This window comes from Vidua chalybeata, chromosome 39 (assembly GCF_026979565.1).
Source record: "Vidua chalybeata isolate OUT-0048 chromosome 39, bVidCha1 merged haplotype, whole genome shotgun sequence".
In the NCBI taxonomy this organism is placed as follows: Eukaryota; Metazoa; Chordata; class Aves; order Passeriformes; family Viduidae; genus Vidua; species Vidua chalybeata.
Window position 1 is genome coordinate 108302 of NC_071568.1, and position 24496 is coordinate 132797.

At 67.3% G+C, this 24496-nt stretch overlaps 3 protein-coding genes across 4 annotated transcripts; 1 reads left to right on the forward strand and 2 right to left on the reverse strand.

The window, feature by feature from the left end:
- The first annotated feature begins 988 nt into the window (after positions 1-988).
- Positions 989-3487, forward strand: LOC128802349 (zinc finger protein 575-like). Its single transcript, XM_053968670.1, has 5 exons — positions 989-1087; positions 1871-2013; positions 2113-2241; positions 2910-3337; positions 3377-3487. Exons 2-5 carry the CDS (start codon positions 1878-1880, stop codon positions 3485-3487), a joined length of 804 nt encoding a protein of 267 aa, XP_053824645.1. The 5' UTR covers positions 989-1087; positions 1871-1877.
- An 802-nt stretch (positions 3488-4289) lies between these two features.
- Positions 4290-6504, reverse strand: LOC128802341 (zinc finger protein 576-like). 2 transcript variants are annotated; one of them, XM_053968664.1, is made up of 3 exons: positions 6220-6504; positions 5943-6099; positions 4290-4711 (listed from the first exon to the last, which is right to left on the reverse strand). In XM_053968664.1, exons 2-3 carry the CDS (start codon positions 6076-6078, stop codon positions 4347-4349), a joined length of 501 nt encoding a protein of 166 aa, XP_053824639.1. In that variant the 5' UTR covers positions 6079-6099; positions 6220-6504; the 3' UTR covers positions 4290-4346. The 2 variants fall into 2 exon arrangements, with proteins under 2 accessions (XP_053824639.1, XP_053824640.1); XM_053968665.1 differs by lacking the exon at positions 6220-6504 and having other exon boundaries at positions 5943-6140.
- A 1144-nt stretch (positions 6505-7648) lies between these two features.
- On the reverse strand, positions 7649-22995 carry CADM4 (cell adhesion molecule 4). The gene is made up of 9 exons (XM_053968656.1): positions 22761-22995; positions 17642-17788; positions 15824-15976; positions 14825-14959; positions 13452-13616; positions 12183-12273; positions 10734-10906; positions 9865-9993; positions 7649-7783 (listed from the first exon to the last, which is right to left on the reverse strand). Exons 1-9 carry the CDS (start codon positions 22828-22830, stop codon positions 7677-7679), a joined length of 1170 nt encoding a protein of 389 aa, XP_053824631.1. The 5' UTR covers positions 22831-22995; the 3' UTR covers positions 7649-7676.
- Between the last annotated feature and the right edge of the window lie 1501 nt (positions 22996-24496).

Genomic DNA, 24496 nt, shown 5'->3' on the forward strand with positions numbered 1-24496 from the left:
TCACCCTTGGGGTCACCCCCCTTGGATTTGGGGTCCACCCAGTCCCTGCCCCACAGGTTTGGGGTCTCTCTTGTCCACACCCCACAGATTTGGGGTCCCCCTGTCCCTGCCCCACAGATTCGGGGTCTCAGCCCCCCAGATTTGGGGTCTCAACCCCACAATCCCCCCAGATTCGGGCCCCCCCTGTCCACACCCCACAGATTTGGGGTCTCTCCTTCCCTGCCCCACAGATTTGGGTTTCCCCTGTGCCTGCCCCCCAGATTTGGGGTCTCAGCCCTACAGAATTGGGGTCTCAGCCCCATAACCCCACAGATACGGGGTTCCCCTGTCCCTGCCCCACAGATTCGGGGCTCCCCTGTCCCTGCCCCACAGATTTGGGGTCTCAGCCCCACAGATTTAGGGTCCCTCGAGTCTCTGCCCTATAGATTTGGGGTCTCCCCGTGCCTGGCCCACAGATTTGGGGTCTCAGCCCCACACATTTGGGGTCTCTCGAGTCCCTGCCCCACAGATTCGGGGTTCTCCTGTCCCAGCCCCCCAGATTTGGGATCCCCTGTCCCTGCCCCACAGATTCGGGGTTCCCCTGTCCCAGCCCCCCAGATTTGGGGTCCCAGCCCCACAACCCCACAGATTTGGGGTCCCCCCTCTCTCCGCCCCACACATGTGGGGTCTCTCCCGTCCCTGCCCCACAGATTGGGGGTTCGCCCCCCCCCCACCCCCCAAACCCCGCGCGCGGGCCCCGCCCCTCCCCCACCCCGCTCCCACGCCTCAGTTTCGCTCCCGGGGGCGGAAATTTTGGGTCCTCCCGGTCACGTGTCCCGCCCAAGTCACGTGTACACCCCCCCCCAAAAAAAACACCGCCGTGTCACGTGTCCCCCCGCGTCACGTGCGCCGCTCTCCACGTGACCCCTCCCCCCCACCCCCGACCCCACCCCAGCTTTCCGCCAGGGGGCGCCGCGGTGGGCGTGGCCCGGCGGAAGGGGGAGGGGTTTAGAGGGATGGGCGTGGGCGTGGTTTAGGCAGGGCCACGCCCCCCCGCGCATGCGCCGCGCGGCGGCGGCGGCGGCGGCTCCGGGAGCGGCTCCGAGCGGTGAGAGCGGCCCCGGGGGGGGGGGGGGGGGAGGGGAAAGGTGGGGGGAGGGGCGAGGGGAAAGGTGGGGGAGGGGCGAGGGGACAGCGCCCCCCAGCGGGCCAGAGAGGGAGAGGGGAACCCCGCCCCTCCCCCCCCCCCCCCCCGCCGCCGCCGCCGCGCGGGGCATTGTGGGATTGACGGGGAGGAGAGGGGGGAGGGGTTTGGGGTGGGGGGAGGGGCTTGAGGGGGTGGGGGGAGGGGGTGTGGGAAAGGTGGGAGGGGCTTGGGGTGGGATAATGAGGAGGGAGGGGCCTGGGAGAGGTAAGAGGGGGGTGGGAAGGGTGGGAGGGGCTTGTGGATTGTGGGAGGGCCTGAGGGGTTGTGGGAGGGCTTGAGGCAGGGGAAGGGGGAACTCGGAGGGTGGGAGGGGCCGAAGGATTGGGGGAGGGGCTTGGGGTGTGGGGGAGGGGCTTGCGGTGTGGGGGAGGGGTCGGGCGCGGTGGGAGGGGCTTGTGGAAATACGGGGGGGCGTGGGCTTGTGGGATGGTGGGAGGGGCTTGTGGCATGCAAAGCAGGCCTGGTGAATATGGGAGGGGCTGTCGGCTTGGTGGGCGGGGCTTATTCGACGGCGGGCGTGGCTTAGGGGATGGCGGGAGCGTCCTGAGGCTTTGTGGGCGTGGTTCGCGCGGTGGTGGGAGGGGCTTGTGACCCGGGGGGGGGGAGGGGAGGGCGCGAGGCAGGCGTGGCCTCGGCACGCGGTGGGCGTGTCCCGGCGTGAATGTGGGCGTGTCCCCGGCGCAGGGCGGCCATGATGGCGGCCGGGCGGGGCCCGGGGCAGTCGGGCGGGAGCGAGGACGGAGCCTTCGAGGAGGAGGAGGAGGAGGAGGAAGAAGAAGAAGAAGAGGAAGAGGAAGAGGAGGAAGAGGAGGAAGAAGCAGCCGGCGGTGAGCGGGGGAGGGGCGGCAGGGCGTGGCCGAGGGGGCGGGGCGCTCCCCGGTGCCATCACCGGCGTCCCCTCCCCCACCCCCCGTCCCCTCCCCCAGCGCCGCCGGCGCCGCCCGACGATGACGACGACGACGACGACGACGATGACGACGACGAAGGCTCCGAGGCCACCTCGGTGTCGTCGGGGGACAGCGGCGCCCCCTCCCCCCCCGCCAACGGCTGCGCAGGTGCCGCCCCTCCCCCCACCCCGCGCTGAGACCCCTTCCCCCACACCATTGGGGGGGGGAATGTCACACCCGCGCTGGCCCCGCCCCCACCCCGAGTGACCCCTGACCTCTCACGGCCCCTCCCCCACCCCGAGTGACCCCTGACCCTTGACCTGACACTGGCCCCTCCCCCACCTCTCACGGCCCCTCCCCCACCCCCGAGTGACCCCTGACCTCTCACGGCCCCTCCCCCACCCCTGGGTGACCCCTGACCTCTCACGGCCCCTCCCCCACCACTGAGTGACCCCTGACCCTTGACCTGACACTGGCCCCTCCCCCACCTCTTACTGCCCCTCCCCCACCCCTGAGTGACCCCTGACCTCTCACGGCCCCTCCCCCACTCCTGAGTGACCCCTGACCTCTCACAGCCCCTCCCCCACTCCTGAGTGACCCCTGACCTCTCACAGCCCCTCCCCCACCCCTGAGTGACCCCTGACCCTTGACCTGACACTGACCCCTCCCCCCCACCTCTCACAGCCCCTCCCCCATCCCTTATCGGCCCCGCCCCCACTCATCAACGACCCCTCCCCCTCCCATCACTGGCCCCTCCCCCACTTTTCACAGCCCCTCCCCCACCCCTGAGTGACCCCTGACCCTTGACCTGACACTGACCCCCTCCCCCCACACAGGTGCCCGGCCCCGCCCACCGGGGGAGGAGCCACGCCCCTTCCCGGAGCCGCCGCCCTGTGGGGGAGGGGAGCCGGAGCCCGGCGGCGCGGCCGGCAGCGGGGGAGGGGCGGGGGGTGGGGGAGGGGCGGAGTGGCACCGCTGCCCCGAGTGCGGCCGCGCCTTCGGCACCTCGCGGGCGCTCAAGGTGCACCGCAGCTACCACGTGGGGCGCAAGCGGCCGCAGGCCGCGCCCCTCCCCCACCACCCCCCCGCCGCCCCTCCCCCTCCCCCGCCCCACGGCCCCTCCCCCTTCAAGTTCCACTACATCTGCGCCGAGTGCGGCCTGGGCTTCGCCGCGCCCGGCGCGCTCGGCGCCCACCGCTGCCACCGCGGCCGCCGCCGCCGCCGCCGCAGCCCCCCCGCCCCTCCCCCTCCCCCGCCGCCTCCTCCCCCGCCCCCTCCCCCACCTCCCCCTCCCCCCGCCCAGCGCCGCGCCGCCGCCCCTCCCCCGTTCCGCTGCACCGAGTGCGCCGGGGCCTTCGGCCTCGTGGCCGAGCTGCACGAGCACTACATGCTGCACGCCCGCGGCGAGCTCTGAGGCCACGCCCCCCCTCCTCCGTGGGCCACGCCCACTCCTCTATCGGCCACGCCCACTCCTCTATAGGCCACGCCCACTGGCGGAAAGGCAGGGGGGGAGGGGCGGCGGGGCGGAGGAGGAGGAGGAGGAAGCGATGTCGGCAACAGGAAGTGATGTCACGGACGGAGGGCTCGGCGTGGTCGATTTTTTTGGGGCGCGTCATCGGGGGGTGACGTCAGCGGGGGCGGAGCCTTGGGGGTGACGCCACCGGGACGATGGCGCGGGCGTGACGTCATCGCCGTGACGTCATTAGGGGGCCGTCGACAACAGAGTGACGTCATCACGGCGATGTCATTTCGGGCGTTGACAATATGGTGACGTCATCGCTGTGACGTCATCAGGACAGGCGCCAGCATGGTGACATCGTCATGGTGACATCACCAAAGGTGTTGACAATAGAGTGACGTCATCACAGTGACGTCATTCGAGCGGCGACGATGCGGTGACGTCATCGCCGTGACGTCATTAGGCACGGTGACGTCATCGCGGGAACTGGTGACACGGTTACGTCATCACCATGACGTCATAAACATGGTGACATCACGAAGGGCGGTGACAATATGGTGACGTCATCGCCACGACGTCATTCGGCGCGGGGGAATGACGTCATCACCGCGACGTCACGGCGCACAGAAGCCCCGCCCCCCCCCGCCTCAACTGTGACGTCACCGACCGCGCGAGGGGCGTGGCCACCCACCCCAAACCGCGCGATGACGTCACAACCCCCACCCCCCCACCGCCGCCACCAGGCGCCAACAGCCAATCAGAAACCGCCGCCGCCGCTTTATTTCCCCGCCCCCTGCCCGCCAGGCCCCGCCCCTCAGAGCTCCCCCCGCGCGTGCCGGATGTAATGGCGGTGCAGCGCCCCCTCGCGGGCGAAGCCCCGCCCACACTCCGTGCAGCTCAGGGGGGGCGTGTCCCCGCGGCGGGGCGGGGCCCGCGGGGGCGTGTCCGGCGGCGGGAGGGGGCGTGTCGGGGGGCGGGAGGGGGCGTGGCCGCGCTGGTGGCGCAGGAGGGCGGGCGAGGAGGGGAAGGCGCGGGCGCAGACGAAGCAGACGAAGAGCGCCCCCCGCAGGGCGGCGGCGGCGAAGGCGCGCGGGTGCTGCCGCTTGGCGTGGCGGGCGGCGAACGCCGCGTCCGGGAACGTGATGAGGCAGCGGCCGCAGCGGCGGGAGCCCGGCCGGTCTGCGGGGGCGGGGGACACGGGGGACGGACGCCACTGGGGACGTTGGGGACACTGGGGACACCCTTGGGGACACCCCTGGGACACCCTTGGGACACCCTGGGGACATTGGGGACACACCCTGGGGACATTGGGGACACACCCTGGGGACACCCGGCCGGTCTGCGGGGGGGGGACACGGGGGATGGACGCCCTTGGGGACATTGGGGACACGGGGGACACCCCAGGGGTGGCGCTGGGACATCCACAGGGACATTGGGGACACTGGGGACACCCCTGGGGACATTGGGGACATGGGTGACACCCTTAGGACACCCTTGGGGACATTGGGGACACCCTGGGGGTGGCACAGGGACATCCACAGGGACACTGGGGACATTGGGGACAGCGGTGACACCCTTGGGGACACCCTTGGGACCAGCCCTGGGACACCCTTGGGGACATTGGGGACATTGGGGACACTGGGGACACCCCTGGGGACATTGGGGACACACCCGGGGGTGGTACAGGGACACCCAAGGGACCCCTGGGGACATTGGGGACACGGGGGACGCCCTTGGGACACCCTTGGGGACACTGGGGATAGCCCTGGGAACATGGGGACACCCTTGGGACCACTCATGGGGACATTGGGGACACCCCATGGGGACACTGGGGATAGTGGGGACACCCTTGGGACGCCCTTGGGGACATTGGGGACACCCCGGGGGTGGCACAAGGACACAGGGACACTGGGGACATTGGGGACACCCTTGGGACCCCATGGGGACACTGGGGACACCCGTGACACCCTTGGGGACACCCTTGGGGACACCCTTGGGGACACCGGGGACACACCCGGGGGTGGCACTGGGACATCCACGGGGACACTGGGGACATTGGGGACACCCAAGGGACACCCAAGGCACCCCTGGGGACACCCTTGGGGGTGGCACAAGGACACAGGGACAGTGGGGACACCCTGAAGACATTGGGGACACGGGTGACATCCCTGGGGCCACCCCTGGGACACCCATGGGGACACTGGGGACACCCCGGGGGTGGCACTGGGACATTGGGGACAGCCCTGGGGACACAGGGACACCCTTGGGACACCCCATGGGGACACTGGGGACACTGGGGACACCCCTGGGGACATTGGGGACATGGGTGACACCCTTAGGACACCCCTGGGGACCTTGGGGACACCCCCGGGACCCCCCCCGCGCGCCGCCCCGCCCCTCCCCCACTCACACACGACTCCGTCCTGCCCGGGGGGGCTCCCGGGGGCCCCTCCCCCCCCTTCCTCCTCCTCCTCCTCCTCCTCCTCCTCCTCCCGCCGGGGGGGGGAGGGGCGCGCCGGGGGGGGCGGGGGCGGCTCCTGCGACATCCCGGGGGGGGGGAGGGGGCGCTGGGGGGAGGGGAACGGGGGGGGAGGGGTCACGGGGGGAGCCCAGAGACCCCCGGGACCCCCCCGGGACCCTCCCGGACCCCCCCCACCCCCCTCCCCCCCCCCCCCCCAGCCCCTCACTCGCTGTCGCGGCCTCGTCGCGCCCCCGCCCCGGCGGCGACTTCCGGCTTCCGGTGCGACCCCCTCCGCTTCCGGCGAGAGCTTCCGCTTCCGGTCAGGCCCGCTTGGCCCCGCCCAGTTCGCTGGCCGCGGAAAGGGGGCGTGGTTTGCTAGGGGATGACGTCAGCGGCGGCCAATGGAGGGAGGGAGGGGGCGGGGCCTGGCGCGGTGTTGTCGCCCCCTGGCGGCGCGGGGTGGGAGCGCGGTCCCCCAGTACAAACCAGTAAAAACCAGTAAAAACCAGTACAAACCAGTAAAAACCAGTAAAACCAGTACAAACCAGTAAAAACCAGTAAAAACCAGTAAAAACCAGGGCTCCCAGCACGGCCCTGGGCACCCCCAGTCCCCGCCTAAACCCGGCCCAGTCCCTCCCAGTATAAACCAGTTCCCTCCCAGTCCATCCCAGTTTATCCGAATCCCTCCCAGTCCCTCCCAGTTCCCACCCAGTTCCCTCCCAGCCTCTCCCAGTCCCTCCCAGTCCATCCCAGTTCCCTCCCAGTCCTCCCAGTCCATCCCAGTTCCCTCCCAGTCCATCCCAGTTCCCTCCCAGTTCCCTCCCAGTCCATCCCAGTTCCCTCCCAGTTCATCCCAGTTCATCCCAGTCCTCCCAGTCCATCCCAGTTCCCTCCCAGTCCCTCCCAGTCCATCCCAGTCCCTCCCAGTCCATCCCAGTTCCCTCCCAGTCCATCCCAGTCCCTCCCAGTCCATCCCAGTTCCCTCCCAGTCCATCCCAGTCCCTCCCAGTCCAGCCCAGTACGAATCGGGGGTTTGTTTATTGCGTATCAAAGGCGATTAAAAGGTTATTTACAGCCACACCCACCGAGGGGGAGGCGTGGCCTTCGCCGTGGGCCACGCCCACCCTCGCACATCATTCATTGCCCCTCCCCCCCTCCCCCCCCCCCCTCCCCAAAATTGTGCGCGGGGACACGGACACGCCCCTCCCCCACATCCCCACATCCCCCCCCTCCCCCACCCCCCCCCTCCTCATGGCTTTGAGCTTTGGGGGGACCCCGGGGCTGGGCCCCTCCCCCACCCTGGGCTGGGCCCCTCCCCCACCTTTTGGGGGGGGGGGTCTGAGCCCCTCCCCCACCCTGGGTTGAGCCCCTCCCCCACCTTTTGGGGGGGGGGGTCTGAGCCCCTCCCCCACCCCTGGGGCTGAGGGGAGGGGGGGGCGGAGGGGGGAGGGGCGCTGCTTGGAGGGGGCGGGGCTCCTCCCCCCCTCCCCCCCACCTCAACCCCTCCCCCACCCCCCTGAATGTCCCCAAACCCCTCCCCTCCCCCCTCCCCCTCCCCCCCCATTTTTTGCCATCCCCCCCCCCCTCAAGTGCCCCCCCCCCAGGGTGTGGGGGGAGGGGAGGGGAGGGGGTTTGGCCCCTCCCCCACCCCACCCCCCCCCCCCCGCCGCCCCTCCCCCCCCCTCAGATGAAGAACTCCTCCTTGCGCTTCCCCCCCTCCCCCCCCAGGAAGGCCTCGCGCGCCTCCCCGTGCTCCTCCAGGCCGCTGGCCTCGTGCGTCAGGTACGAGCCTGGGGACAAGGGGACACCGCTGGGGACACCGGGGACACCGGGGGGGATGGGGACAGCGGGGACATTCCGGGGATCTGGGGACACCGGGGACATCGGGGGGGTTGGGGACATTGGGGACATCGGGGGGGTTGGGGACATCGGGGACACCGGGGGGGATGGGGACACCGGGGACATTGGGGTTATTGGGGACATTGGGGACACCGGGGGGGATGGGGACACCGGGGACATTCCGGGGATTTGGGGACATTTGGGACAGCGGGGGGGTTGGGGACACCGGGGACATTCCGGGGATTTGGGGACACTGGGGACATCGGGGGGGTTGGGGACATTGGGGACATTCTGGAGATTTGGGGACATCGGGGACACCGGGGGGAATGGGGACACCGGGGACATTCCGGGGATTTGGGGACATTTGGGACACCGGGGGGGATGGGGACACCGGGGACATTCCGGGGATTTGGGGACACCGGGGACATTGGGGTTATTGGGGACATTGGGGACATTGGGGGGGTTGGGGACAGCGGGGACATTCCGGGGATTTGGGGACATTTGGGACAGCGGGGACAGCGGGGACATTGGGGGCGTTGGGGACATTGGGGACATCAGGAACATTCCAGGGATTTGGGGACATTGGGAGGGTTGGGGACACCGGGGACATTCTGGGGATTTGGGGACATTGGGGACGGCGGGGACATTGGGGACATCGGGGGGGTTGGGGACATTGGGAGGATTTGGGACATTGGGGACATTGGGGACATTGGGGGGGTTGGGGACACTGGGGACATTCTGGGGACATTGGGCACAGAGGGGACACTGGGGACATTCCGGGGATTTTGGGACATTGGGGACAGCGGGGACATCGGGGGCGTTGGGGACATCGTGGGGATGGGGACATCAGGGGGGTTGGGGACACTGGGGACATTCCGGGGATTTGAGGATATTGGGGACATTGGGGGCGTTGGGGACATTGAGGGAATGTTGGGGACATTGGCGGGATTGGGGACATTTGGGGACAGCGGGGACGGCAGGGGGGTTGGGGACATTTGGGACTTTGAGGACATTGGGGGGGATGGGAGGGTTGGGGACATTGGGAGGATTGGGGACATCGGGGGGGCTTGGGGACATTGGGGACATCAGGAACATTCCGGGGATTTGGGGACATTGGGAGGGTTGGGGACATTTGGGGACATCGGGGGCATTCCGGGGACTTTGGGGACATTGGGGACAGCGGGGACTCAGGGGATGTTGGGGGGGTTGGGGACACTGGGAAGACTGGGGACATTGGGGACATTTTGGGGATTTGGGGACATTGGGGACACAGAGGACATTGGGGGGGTTGGGGATATTCTGGGGACATTGGGGACATCAGGGACATTCCGGGGATTTGGGGACACTGGGGGGGTTGGGGACACTGGGGACATTCCGGGGATTTGAGGACATTGGGGACATTGCGGGGGTTGGGGACATTTTGGGGATTTGGGGACATTTGGGGACATTGGAGGGTTGGGGACAGCGGGGACATTCTGGGGATTTGGGGACATTCTGGGGATTTGGGGACATTGAGGACATTTGGGGACATTTGGGGACATCGATGGGATTGGGGACATCGGGGACATGGAGAGGGATTTGGGACATTTTGGGGACATTTTTGGGACATTTTGTGACATTCTGGGGACATTTTGTGACATTTTGGTGACATTTTTGGGACATTTTTGGGACATTTTTGGGACATTTTTGGGACATTTTGGGGACATTTTGGGGACTTTTTGGGGACATTTTGGGGACACTTTGTGACATTTTGGGGATATTTTTGGGACATTTTTGGGACATTTTTGGGACATTTTGTGACATTTTTGGGACATTTGGGGACACGCCCAGGCCACGCCCCTCACCCCCACACCCAAGCCACGCCCCCACCCCTCATTGCCCCGCCCCTTACCAAACCCCGCCCCTTCCACCCACACAATGCCCCGCCCCGGGGACACTAAACCACGCCCCTCCCGCGGATGCCCCGCCCTTTGGGCGAAGCCACGCCCGTTTTTCCGGTGGCCACGCCCCCTGGGCGCGAAGCCCCGCCCACCTTTCTGCCGCACGGAGCACCAGACGAGCGCCCCCAGCAGCAGCAGCAGCAGGAACACCAGCAGCGCCAAGGCCCCGCCCACCACGGCGAAAGGCCCCGCCCCCTGCGCCGCCACCACCGCGCCGGGGTCTGGGGGGGGGGTGGGGGGAGGGGCTGTGAGTGCCCAGGTGTGCCCAGGTGTGCCCCCAGGTGAGCCCCACCCACCCCTAGGTGTGCCCCAGGTGTGCCCAGGTACCCCCAGGTGTGCCCCCAGGTGTGCCCAGGTGTGCCCCAAGTACCCCCACCCACCCCCAGGTACCCCACCAGGTGTGCCCAGGTGTGCCCCACCCACCCCCAGGTGCCCCCCCAGGTGTGCCCCACCCACCCCCAGGTGCCCCCCCAGGTGTGCCCAGGTGTGCCCCAGGTGCCCCCAGGTGCCCTCAGGTGTGCCCCACCCACCCCCAGGTGTGCCCAGGTGTGCCCCACCCACCCCCAGGTGTGTCAAGGTGTGCCCAGGTGTGCCCCAGGTGCCCCCAGCTGCCCTCAGGTGTGCTCAGGTGTGCCCCACCCACCCCCAGGTGTGTCAAGGTGTGCCCAGGTGTGCCCCAGGTGCCCCCAGGTGCCCTCAGGTGTGCCCCACCCACCCCCAGGTGTGCCCCAGGTCCCCCCAGGTGCCCCCCCCAGGTGTACCCAGGCGTGCCCCAGGTATCCCCAGGAGCACCCAGGTGTGCCCAGGTGTGCCCCCAACCACCCCCAGGTGCCCCCGGGTGCCCTCAGGTGCACCCAGGTGCGCCCAGGTGTGCCCCGGGTGTGCCCCACCGACCCCCAGGTGCCCCCACAGGTGCTCCCCCCCCCCCCCCCCAGGTGTGCCCAGGTGTGCCCGCACTGACCGTACACCACCAGCACGTAGGCGTCGGCGGCGCGCCCGTGGGCGTTGCCCACCTGGCAGGTGTAGGTGCCGTTGTCCTGCGGCGCCAGCGCCGGCAGCGTCAGCCGCTCGCCCTCGGCCCGCGCCCGCGCCGGCAGCGACTCGTTCCCGCGGCTCCAGGCCACCTCCGTGGGGCTGCGGGGGTCACCTGGGCGTCACCAGGTGTGCCACACCCCGGACAGGTGTGCCAGACCCCGGCCAGGTGTGCCAGACCCCGCCCCATGCCCAGGTGTGCCCCCCTCAGTTGGCGCCACCCTCGTTCCCGCGGCTCCAGGCCACCTCTGTGGGGCTGCGGGGTCACCTGGGCGTCACCAGGTGTGCCACACCCTCTGACAGGTGTGCCAGACCCCGCCCCGTGCCCAGGTGTGCCCCCCCCGGTTGCCCCTGCCCTCGTTCCCATGGATCTGTGGGACTGGTGGGGTCACCTGGGCAGCACCTGGGCGTGCCCAGGTGTGCCACACCCTCTGACAGGCGTGCTACACCCCGGCCAGCTGTGCCAATCCTCCTCCCAGGTGTGCCAGACCCCGCCCCGTGCCCAGGTGTGCCCCCCCTTGGTTGCCCCTGCCCTCGTTCCCATGGATTTGTGGGGCTGTGGGGTCACCTGGGCATCACCAGGTGTGCCACACCCCGGCCAGGTGTGCCACACCCTCTGACAGGTGTGCCACACCCCGGCCAGGTGTGCCAGACCCCGCCCCGTGCCCAGGTGTGCCCCCCTCGGTTGTTGGACCAGGACTTGTTCCACCTCCGTGGGGCTGCGGGGGTCACCTGGGCATCACCTGGGCGTCACCAGGTGTGCCACACCCTCCTGACAGGTGTGCCAGACCCCGCCCCGTGCCCAGGTGTGCCCCCCCTTGGTTGCCCCTGCCCTCGTTCCCATGGATTTGTGGGGCTGTGAGCATCACCTGGGGGTCACCAGGTGTGCCACACCCCCGTGCCCAGGTGTGCCACACCCTCTGACAGGTGTGCCAGACCCCGCCCCGTGCCCAGGTGTGCCCCCCCTTGGTTGCCCCTGCCCTCGTTCCCATGGATTTGTGGGGCTGTGGGGTCACCTGGGCATCACCAGCTGTGCCACACCCTCCTCCCAGGTGTGCCAGACCCCGCCCCGTGCCCAGGTGTGCCCCCCTCGGTTGTTGGACCAGGACTTGTTCCACCTCCGTGGGGCTGGTGGGGTCACCTGGGCAGCACCTGGGCGTCACCAGGTGTGCCAAACCTCCCAGCCAGGTGTGCCACACCCTCTGACAGGTGTGCCAGACCCCGCCCCATGCCCAGGTGTGCCCCCCCTTGGTTGCCCCTGCCCTCGTTCCCATGGATTTGTGGGGCTGTGAGCATCACCTGGGGGTCACCAGGTGTGCCACACCCCCGTGCCCAGGTGTGGCGGCCCCGCCCCGTGCCCAGGTGTGCCCCGGCTCACCGCGGGTTGCCGCTGACGGCGCAGGTGAGCACCAAGGTGTCGCCTTCGCGCAGGACGCTCTGCGAGGGGTGGATGCGCGCCGAGGGCGGGTCTGCGGGGGGGACGGGGGCGTGGCGGCACCTGGGCACACCTGGGCACACCTGGGCACACCTGGGCACACCTGGAGTGCCCCTGGGCACACCTGGTGGCACCTGTGCCCACGTCCCCCCCCAATTCCCTCCCAGTATAAACCAGTAACCACAAATCCCCTCCCAATCCCTCCCAGTATAAACCAGTCCATCCCAGTTCCCCCCCAGTGCCTCCCAGTCCCTCCCAGTTCATCCCAGTTCCCCCAATCCCCTCCCAGTTCCCTCCCAGTATAAACCAGTCCCTCCCAGTTGCTCCCAATCCCCCCCAATCCCCTCCCAATCCCTCCCAGTTTACCCCAGTTTATCCCAGTATATCCCAGTATATCCCAGTCCCCTCCCAATCTCCCCCATCCCCTCCCAGTACATCCCAGTATAAACCAGTATATCCCAATCCCCTCCCAGTCCCCCCCAGTTCCCCCCCAGTTCCCTCCAAGTCCCCTCCCAGTATAAACCAGTCCCTCCCAGTTGCTCCCAGTCCCTCCCAGTTTATCCCAATCCCCTCCCAGTCCCCCCTGGTCCCCCCCAGTATATCCCAGTTTATCCCAGTTCCCTCTCAATCCCCCCCAGTTCCCTCCCAGTCCCTCCCAATCCCCTCCCAGTTGCTCCCAGTCCCTCCCAGTATACCCCAGTTTATCCCACTCCCTCCCAGTTGCTCCCAGTCTCCCCTCAGTTCCCTCCCAGTATATCCCAGTATATTCCAATCTCCTTCCAGTTGCTCCCAGTCCCTCCCAGTTTATCTCAGTCCCCCCAGTTCCCTTCCAGTTCCCTCCCAGTCCCCTCCCAGTATAAACCAGTCCCCCCCAGTCGCTCCCAGTCCCTCCCAGTCTCTCCCAGTTTATCCCAGTCCCCCCCAGTTCCCTCCCAGTCCCCTCCCAGTTCCTTCCCAGTTCCCCCCCCCGGTCCCTCCCAGTCCCCCCCAGTATATCCCAGTTTATCCCAGTCCATCCCAGTTCCCTCCCAGTCCATCCCAGTATAAACCAGTATATCCCAATCCCCCCCCAGTCCCTCCCAGTTGCTCCCAGTCCCCCCCAATCCCCTCCCAGTCCATCCCAGTCCCCCCCAGTCCCCCCCAGTCCGTCCCAGTCCCCCCCAGTCCGTCCCAGTCCCCCCCAGTCCGTCCCAGTCCGTCCCAGTTGCTCACACTGCACGTCCAGCTGGAACTGGGTCTGGCGCCGCTGCCCGCGGCCCAGGGCGGGGTGCGTGGCCTCGCAGGTGACGATGGCGCCGTGGTCGCGGCGCTCGGGCCGCAGGTGCAGCACCGAGCGCTGCCAGAACACCTTGCCGTCCTGCCGGTGGCTGCTGCGGCCTGCCGCAGGTGGGACAGGTGTGACAGGTGTGCCCTCAGGTGTGACAGGTGTCACAGGTGTGACAGGTGTGACAGGTGTGACAGGTGTGACAGGTGTGACAGGTGTGACAGGTGTGCCCTCAGGTGTGACAGGTGTGCCAGGTGTGCCAGGTGTGCCCCCAGGTGTGCTATAACTGACCCCAGGTGTGCCCAGGTGTGCCCAGGTGTGCCCCCAGAACACCTTGCCGTCCTGCCGGTGGCTGCTGCGGCCTGCCGCAGGTGGGACAGGTGTGACAGGTGTGCCCTCAGGTGTGCCAGGTGTGACAGGTGTGCCCCCAGGTGTGACAGGTGTGACAGGTGTGCCCTCAGGTGTGACAGGTGTGCCAGGTGTGCCCCCAGGTGTGACAGGTGTGACAGGTGTGACAGGTGTGACAGGTGTGCCCTCAGGTGTGACAGGTGTCACAGGTGTGCCCCCAGGTGTGCCCCCAGGTGTGCCCAGGTGTGCCCCCGGAACACCTTGCCATCCCGCCGGTGGCTGCTGCGGCCTGACACAGGTGTGACAGGTGGGACAGGTGTGACAGGTGTGACAGGTGTGCCCTCAGGTGTGCCCTCAGGTGTGACAGGTGTGACAGGTGTGACAGGTCTGACAGGTGTGACAGGTGTGACAGGTGTGCCCTCAGGTGTGCCCAGCCCCTCCCCAGGTGTGCCCAGGTGTGCCCCCAGAACACCTTGCCGTCCTGCCGGTGGCTGCTGCGGCCTGCCGCAGGTGTGACAGGTGGGACAGGTGTGACAGGTGGGACAGGTGTGACAGGTGTGACAGGTGTGACAGGTGTGACAGGTGTGCCCCCAGGTGTGCTATAACTGACCCCAGGTGTGCCCCCAGAACACCTTGCCGTCCTGCCGGTGGCTGCTGCGGCCTGACACAGGTGTGACAGCAGTGCCAGTTGTCCCCAGGTGTGTGCCCAGGTGTGTGCCCAGGTGTCACCAGGTGCGCCCAGGTGTGTCCCAGGTGTGCCAGGTGACCCCAGGTGTGGGCCCAGGTATGCCCCATCCATCCCCAGCTGTGCCCAGGTGTCCCCAGCCATGCCTAGGTGTGCCCAGGTGTGTTCCCAGCCGTGCCCAGGTGTGCCCAGGTGTGCTATAACTGTCCCCAGGTGTCCCCAGCCGTGCCCAGGTGTGTGCCCAGGTGCCCCCAGCCATGCCCAGGTGTGTGCCCAGGTGTGCCTCACCTGGCAGCTCGCGGCGGTCGCGGTACCAGCGCAGCGTGGCCGGGGGCCGCGCCCGGGGCACGAGGCAGGTGAGCTCCAGCTCCTCCCCCTCCACCGCCAGCGCCCCCGCCTCGACCAATGGCGGCTCAGGGGGCACTGGGGCGGCCAGGTGGGACAGGTGAGACAGGTGGGACAGGTGGGACAGGTGAGACAGGTGAGATATGGACAGGTGAGACAGGTGGGACAGGTGGGACAGGTGGGACAGGTGAGACAGGTGAGATATGGACAGGTGAGACAGGTGGGACAGGTGGGACAGGTGAGACAGGGCAGGTGGGATAGGTGAGATAGGGATAGGTGGGATATGGACAGGTGAGATATGGACAGGTGAGACAGGTGGGACAGGACGGGGGGACAGGTGGGACAGGTGAGACAGGACAGACAGGTGAGAGCCAGGTGACATCCAGGTGACATCCAGGTGAGAGCCAGGTGACATCCAGGTGACACGGAAGAACAACAGAGACAAGAACAGAGAGGTGAGGGACCAGGGTCAGGGGACAAAGGGGACAGGTGCCAGCAGGTGTGGCACCTGTCCCCAGCTGCCCCCAGCTGCCCCCAGGTGCTCCCAGGTGTGCCCAGGTGTCCCCAGGTGTGCCCAGGTACCCCCAGGTGTGCCCAAACCCTCCCAAAATCCCCATTTTCCACCCGATTTTAACCGAGGTTTTTTTGTTTTTCCCCTCCCAGGTGTCCCCAGGTGTGCCCAGGTACCCCCAGGTGTGCCCAAACCCTCCCAAAATCCCCATTTTTCACCCGATTTTCACTGAATTTTTTTTGTTTTTCCCCTCACAGCTGCCCCCAGGTGTGCCCAGGTGCGCCCAGGTGTGCCCAGCTGCGCCCAAACTCCCCCAAAATCCCCATTTTCCACCCGATTTTCACCGAGTTTTTTTTGTTTTTCCCCTCCCAGCTGCCCCCAGGTGCCCCCAGGTGCGCCCAGGTGCGCCCAGGTGCGCCCAGGTGCCCTACCCAGCACGGTCAGGGTGGCGATCTGGTGGTGGGTGTCGTCGGCGTAGAGCTGGCAGAAGTAGCCGCCCTCGTCGTCCAGCCGGGCCCGCGCCAGGCGCAGCCGCAGCCGCCGCCGGCTGAACTCGGCCAGCTCGAAGCGCTCGTCCTTCAGGGCTGGGGACACCGCGGGGACACCGGGGTCACACACGGGGACACGGGGTCACCCATGGGGTCATGGGGTCACCCATGGGGTCACGGTGGCACCCACGGGGTCACGGGGTCACCCAAGGGGTGACAGGGTCACCAACAGGGTCATGGGGTCACCCACGAGGTCACAGGGTCACCCATGGGGTCACGGTGGCACCCACGGGGTCACCAGGGGGTCACCCATGGGGTCACGGGGTCACCCCCAGCTCGAAGCGCTCGTCCTTCAGGGCTGGGGACACCGGGGGACAGCGGGGTCACACACGGGGTCACGGGGTCACCCATGGGGTCACAGTGCCACCCACGGGGTCACCCATGTGGTCATGGTGGCACCCACGGGGTCACGGTGTCACCCACGGCGTCACAGGGTCACCCACGGGGTCATGGTGGCACCCACGGGGTCACAGGGTCACCCACGGCGTCACAGGGTCACCCATGTGGTCATGGTGGCACCCACGGGGTCACAGGGTCACCAACAGGGTCATGGTGGCACCCACAATGTCACCAGGGTGTCACGGTGTCACCCATAGGGTCATGGTGGCACCCACGGGGTCACAGTGCCACCCAGAATGTCACCAGGGGGTCACAGGGTCACCAGGGGGTCACAGGGTCACCAGGGGGTCACAGGATCACTGCCCCAATGTCCCCAGTGTCCCCACTGTCCCCAATCCCCCCAATGTCCCCAATGTCCCCTGATGTCCCCAATGTCCTCGGTATCCCCAGCGTCCCCAACGTCCCCTATGTCCCTGATGTCCCCAATGTCCCCAATCCCCCTAAATGTCCCCAGCATCCTCACTGTGCCCAATGTCCCCAGTGTCCCCAGTCCAACCAATGTCCCCAATGTCCCCAATCCCCCCAATGTCCCCAACATCCTCAATGTCCTCAATGTCCCCAACGTCCCCAACGTCCCCAACGTCCCCAGCATCCCCGCTGTCCCTGCTGTCCCCAATCCCCCTGAAGTCCCCAGTGTCCCCAATGTCCCCAGTGTCCCCAATCCCCCCAATGTCCCCAACATCCTCAATGTCCTCACTGTCCCTGATGTCCCCAATGTCCCCAATGTCCACAACATCCTCAACGTCCCCAGCATCCCCGATGTCCCCGCTGTCCCTGCTGTCCCCAATCCCCCTGATGTCCCCAATGTCCCCAATCCCCCTGATGTCCCCGCTGTCCCCAATGTCCCCGCTGTCCCCAATGTCCTCGATGTCCCCAATGTCCCCGCTGTCCCCGCTGTCCCCAGTGTCCCCAATGTCCCCAATGTCCCCAATGTCCACAACATCCTCAACGTCCCCAGCATCCCCGATGTCCCCGCTGTCCCTGCTGTCCCCAATCCCCCTGATGTCCCCAATGTCCCCAATGTCCTCGATGTCCCCAATGTCCCCGCTGTCCCCGCTGTCCCCGCTGTCCCCAATGACCCCAATGTCCCCGCTGTCCCCAATGTCCTCGATGTCCCCAATGTCCCCGCTGTCCCCAGTGTCCCCAATGACCCCAGTGTCCCCAATCCCCCTGATGTCCCCGCTGTCCCCGCTGTCCCCAGTGTCCCCAATCCCCCTGATGTCCCCGCTGTCCCCAGTGTCCCCAATGTCCCTGATGTCCCTGATGTCCCCGCTGTCCCCGCTGTCCCCAGTGTCCCCTCACCGCGGGTGCCGTTGAAGAAGAGCGTCTGCCGGGCGGGGTTCTGGATGACCACGATGGAGCCGTCGTACCTGTGCAGGTGACAGGTGATCTCGGCCGTGCCCCCCTCCAGCACCGTCACGTTCTCGGCCTGCACCTCCTGCGCCCGCCCTGGGGACAGCGCGGGGACAGCGCGGTCACCGCGGGGATGGGGACAGCCAGGGGACAGCCAGGGGACAGCCAGGGGACAGCGCGGGGACACCATGGGGACACCCAGGGGACGGCGCGGGGGCACCCAGGGGACAGTGTGGGACAGGGGACACCATGGGGACACCCAGGGGACGGCGCGGGGGCACCCAGGGGACAGTGTGGGACAGGGGACACCATGGGGACACCCAGGGGACAGTGTGGGACAGGGGACACCATGGGGACACTCAGGGGACACCCAGGGGACACCCAGGGACAGCCAGGGGACAGCGCGGGGACAGCGCGGTCACCGCGGGGATGGGGACACCCAGGGACACCCAGGGACAGCCAGGGACAGCCAGGGGACACCATGGGGACACCCAGGGGACACCCAGGGGACACCCAGGGACAGCCAGGGACACCCAGGGGACACCATGGGGACACCCAGGGGACACCCAGGGGACACCCAGGGACAGCCAGGGGACACCACGGGGACACCCAGGGGACACCATGGGGACACCCAGGGGACAGCACGGGGACAGCGCGGGGACAGCGCGGTCACCGCGGGGACGGGGACACCGTGGGGACACCCAGGGGACACCCAGGGGACACCCAGGGACATCCAGGGGACAGTGTGGGACAGGGGACACCATGGGGACACCCAGGGACACCCAGGGGACACCATGGGGACACCCAGGGGACAGCACGGGGACAGCGCGGGGACAGCGCGGGGACAGCGCGGTCACCGCGGGGACGGGGACACCCAGGGACACCCAGGGGACACCCAGGGACACCCAGGGGACAGCGTGGTCACCGTGGGGATGGGGACACCGTGGGGACACCCAGGGGACACCATGGGGACACCCAGGGGACAGTGTGGGACAGGGGACAGCGCGGGGACAGCGCGGGGACAGCGCGGTCACCATGGGGACGGGGACATCCAGGGGACACCCAGGGGACAGGGGGAACACCATGGGGACACCCAGGGGACACCCAGGGGACACCCAGGGGACAGCACGGTCACCATGGGGACAGGGACACTCAGGGGACACCACAGGGACAGGGGGGACACCGTGGGGACACCATGGGGACACCACGGTCACCGCAGGGACAGGGACACCCAGGGGACACACAGGGGACAGGGGGGACACCGTGGGACAGGGGACACCCAGGGGACAACGCAGGGACAGCACGGGGACACTGTGGTCACTGCAGGGACAGGGACACCCAGGGGACACCCAGGGGACAGCATGGTCACCATGGGGACAGGGACACCCAGGGGACACCACAGGGGACACCCAGGGACAGGGGACACCATGGGGACACCACGGTCACCATGGGGATGAGGACACCCAGGGGACACCACAGGGGACACCCAGGGACAGGGGACACCATGGGGACACCACGGTCACCGTGGGGATGAGGACACCCAGGGGACACCCAGGGGACAGCAGGGACACCGTGGGACAGGGGACACCCAGGGGACACCACGGTCACCACAGGGACAGGGGACACCCAGGAGACACCCAGGGGACACCCAGGGGACAGCACGGGGACACCATGGTCACTGCAGGGACAGGGACACCCAGGGGACACCACAGGGTCAGGGGGGACACCATGGGGACACTGCGGTCACCACGGGGACAGGGGACACCCAGGGGACACCGTGGTCACTGCAGGGACAGGGACACCCAGGGGACACCCAGGGACAGGGGACACCATGGGGACACTGCGGTCACCACGGGGACAGGGACACCCAAGGGACACCATGGGGACACCCAGGGGACACCCAGGGGACAGCGCCAGTGCGGGGACAGCGCGGTCACCATGGGGACAGCAGGGACACTGGGGACACCACGGGGGATGGGAGGGACACCGTGGGGACAGGGGACACCCAGGGGACACCACGGGGACAGGGACAGCACAGGGGACACCACTGTCCCCAAGGGTCACCACAGGGACAGGGGACATCCAGGGGTCACCGCAGGTCACTGTGGGGACACCACTGTCACCACAGGGACAGGGGACACTGTGGGGACACCATGGGACACCGCTGTCACCATGGGGACAGGGGACACCATGGGGACACCACGGGGACACCGCGGTCACCATGGGGACACCGTGGGGACACTGCTGTCACCATGGGGACAGGGGACACCGTGGGGACACCGCTGTCACCATGGGGACAGGGACACCCAGGGACACCACGGGGACACCACGGGGACAGGGGGGACACAGGGACACCCAGGGGTCACCAGAGGGGACAGGGGACACCCAGGGGTCACCAGGAGGGACAGAGGGACATGGGACAGGGTCACCATGAGGGACAGGACACCCACACACACCCAGGGACAGGGGACAGGGTGACATGGGTGACACGGGGACAGAGGGACAGGGGACAGGGTGACAGGGGGACACAGGGACAGGGTGACAGGGGTGACACGGGGACAGGGGGACAGGGGACAGGGGTGACAGGGTGACAGGGTGACAGGGGGACAGAGTGACACAGGGACAGGGTGACAGGGGTGACACGGGGGACAGAGGGACAGGGGACAGGGTGACAGGGGTGACACGGTGACAGGGTGACAGGGGTGACACAGGGACAGGGGGACATGGGGACACAGGGACAGAGGGACATGGGTGACATGGGGACAGAGGGACATGGGGACAGGGGTGACAGGGTGACATGGGTGACATGGGTGACACAGGGGCAGGGTGACACTGGTGGACACGGGGGACATGGGGACACAGGGACAGAGGGACATGGGTGACACGGTGACATGGGTGACATTGGTGACACGGTGACATGGGTGACACGGGGACAGGGTGACACAGGGACAGGTGGACACGGTGACATGGGTGACACAGGGGACATGGGGACAAATGGACAGAGTGACATGGGTGACATTGGTGACATGGGACAGGGTGACACAGGGACAGGGTGACAGGGTAACATAGGTGACATTGGTGACATGGGTGACACGCGGACAAGGTGACATGGGACACGGTGACACGGTGACACTGACAGGGTGACATCGGTGACACGGTGACACGGGGGACATGGGACAGGGGGACACAGGGACAGGTGACATGGGTGACAGGGTGACAGCGTGGGGAGGACACCGGGGACACCATCCCTGGGGTGCTGGGGACATTTGGGGACACTGCCAGCAGGGCCACCCAAACTGAGGGGACAGAGGGGGACAGAGGGGGACAGAGGGGGACGGTGTCACAGGGTGATGGGGACATCAGCACTGGGGGTTGGGGACACCGGGACGGTGGCACCGGGGACAGTGACAACACTGGGGACACCCAGACTGGGGCTTGGGGACATTGGGGACAGCAGAACTGGGGGTTGGGGACACTTGGGGACATCAGGATGGTGGCACTGGGGATGGTGGCACTGGGGACAGTGACAACACTGGGGACAGCAGAACTGGGGGTTGGGGACACTTGGGGACATCGGGATGGTGGCACTGGGGACAGTGACAACACTGGGGACAGCAGAACTGGGGGTTGGGGACACTTGGGGACATCGGGATGGTGGCACGGGGGACAGTGACAACACTGGGGACAGCAGAACTGGGGGTTGGGGACACTTGGGGACATCGGGATGGTGGCACTGGGGACAGTGACAACACTGGGGACAGCAGAACTGGGGTTTGGGGACACTGGGGACAGCAGAATGGGACTTGGGGACACTTGGGGACACCAGGACGGTGGCATCGGGGACAGTGACAACACTGGGTACAGCAGAACTGGGGGTTGGGGACACTTGGGGACATCAGGATGGTGGCACTGGGGATGGTGGCACTGGGGACAGTGACAACACTGGGGACACCCAGACCGGGGTTTGGGGACACTGGGGACAGCAGAACTGGGGGTTGGGGACACTTGGGGACACCGGGACGGTGCCACCGGGGACAGCGACACGGGGATGCCACCGCCACGAGGTGACACCGTCGGGGGGGGGCCGGGGGGTGTCCCCAAGAGCGGTGACATCGCCGGTGGCACCTCGGGGACATCCGGGGGGGGGGGGGGGGGTGACACCGCGAGGGGAGGGGACACCGCGTTTTGCTGTGTCAGCACAATCCGCCCGCCCCTCCCCCAGCCCGGGGGTCACCGCGCTGTCCCCTCCCCCCCCCCCCCTCCCCCTCAAGGTCGCCAAGGTCACCGTGTCCCCAAGGCTGGGGGGGGGGGGGGGGTCCCGGAGGTGACACGGGGACAATGGGGGGGGGGGGGGGGAGGGGACAATGGCCCTTTGAGTGTCACCCACGCCGGGCCGGTGGCGCCTGGCACCCCGCGGGGGGAGGGGGGGGGACACTGGGGGGGTGACAATGTGACAATGTGACAATGTGACAGTGTGACAATGTGACAATGTGACAGTGACACCCCCCTCCCCTCCCCCCACGCCACCACTGAGGGTTTGGGGACACCGCGATGCTGGGGGGGGGGAGGGGGTGACACCCGCCCCAACCCCCCCCCAACCCCCTCCTCACGGTGGCTTTGGGGACATTTGGGGACATTTCGGGGGGAGGGAGGGGAGGGGGGAGAGTCCCCAAAACCGCGCGGGAGGGGGGGGGGGGGGAGGGGACACAAACGCCAAAAAAAAAACACCCTAAAAAGATTAAAAAAAAAGGGGGGGGGGGGAGGGGACACCGGCGACACCGCAAGGGGAGGGGGGAGGGGGGGAGGGGCTGCGGCAGAGCGCGCGGCGGATTTTGGGGAGGGGGGCCATGCGGGGATTTTTTTTGGGGGGGGGGGGCGGATTTTGGGGGAGGGGGTTTGGGATATTTTTTTTTTTTTTTTTTTGGGCGGTGGGGGGGGTGGTTATGAGATTTTTTTTTTTTGTGGGGGGGGGGGGTTGGGGTATTTTTTTTTTTTTTGGGGGAGGGGGTTCTGGGGAAGGGGTAGGGGTGGGGGGATTTTTTTTTTTTTGGGGAGGGGTCGCACTGACCGTGTCCGGCGGCCCAGAGCAGCAGCAGCCCCGGCAGCAGCGCGGGGGGGGCGCGCGGGGGGGGCTGCATGGCGGCCGAGCCTCCGCCGCCGCTTCCCCACCTGCCGGGCCCCGGCCGATAATCGGATGCTAATGAGATGCTAATGAGATGCGGGGAGGCGGGGACGCGGGGGGAGGGTTGGGCCAATGGGGAGGAGGAAAGGGGGTGGGGTTTTTGTGGGTTTTTTTTTTTTTTGTTTTTTTGTTTTTTTTTTTTTGGGAGGGGGTGGATGTTGATGGGGTGAAAGGAGAAATAATCGGGGGGGGGATAAAAAAAGGGGGGGTGGGGAGAGGGGAGGGGATTTGGGGGGGATTTGGGGGGATTTGGGGGAGGGTTGAGGGAATTTGGGGGGGTCTCGGGGGGTTTGAGGACCCCCGGGTGGGGATTTGGGGGGATTTTGGGGGGGTCTCGGGGGGTTTGGGGACCCCCGGGTGGGGATTTGGGGGGATTTTGGGGGGGTCGGGGGGGATTTGAGGGGGTACGGAGGGGTTTTGGGGGGAATTTTGGGGGTATTTGGGGGGTCTGGAGGGGATTTGGGGGATTTTGGGGCGATTTGGGGGATTTGGGGAGGTTTGGGGGGGTCTCGGAGGGTTTGGGGGGGATTGGGGAGGTTTGGGGGGGGTTGGCGACCCCTAGGTGGGGATTTAGGGGGATTTGAGGGGGATTGGGGGGGTCTCGGGGGGTTTGTGGGGGATTGGGGACCCCGGGTGGGGATCTGGGGGATTTTGGGCCGGTTTGGGGGGATTTGGGGGGGTTTGGGGGAGGGTTGAGGGAATTTGGGGGGGGGGTTGGGGGGGTCTCGGGGGGTTTCGGGACCCTGGGTGGGGATTTGGGGGGTCTGGAGGGGATTTGGGGGGGATTGGGGAGGTTTGGGGGGGGGTTGGCGACCCCTAGGTGGGGATTTGGGGGGATTTTGGGGGGGTCGAGGGGGGATTTGGGGGGGATTTGGGGGGGTTTGGGGATTTTGGGGGGGATTTGGGGGGGTCTGGAGGGGATTTGGGGGATTTTGGGGCGATTTGGGGGGATTGGGGAGGTTTGGGGGGGTCTCGGAGGGTTTGGGGGAGATTGGGGAGGTTTGGGGGGCTTGGCGACCCCTAGGTGGGGATTTGGGGGGATTTTGGGGGGATTTGAGGGGGTCTGGAGGGGATTTGGGGGGGATTGGGGGGATTTTGAGGGGATTTGGGGGAGGGTTGAGGGAATTTGGGGGGGTCTCGGGGGGTTTGAGGACCCCCGGGTGGGGATTTGGGGGGATTTTGGGGGGGTCGCGGGGGATTTGAGGGGGTATGGAGGGGATTTGTGGGGGATTGGGGGGGATTTGGGGAGGTTTGGGGGGGTCTCGGAGGGTTTGGGGGGGATTGGGGAGGTTTGGAGGGGGGTTGGCGACCCCTAGGTGGGGATTTGTGGGGATTTTGGGGGGGATTTGGGGGGGTCTGGAGGGGATTTGGGGGATTTTGGGGCGATTTGGGGGGGATTGGGGAGGTTTGGGGGGCTTGGCGACCCCTAGGTGGGGATTTGGGGTATTTTGGGGGGATTTGAGGGGGTCTGGAGGGGATTTGGGGGGGTTTGGGGGAATTTTGGGGGGATTTGGGGGGGTCTGGAGGGGATTTGGGGGCGATTTGGGGGGATTTGGGGAGGTTTGGGGGGGTCTCGGAGGGTTTGGGGGAGATTGGGGAGGTTTGGGGGCTTGGCGACCCCT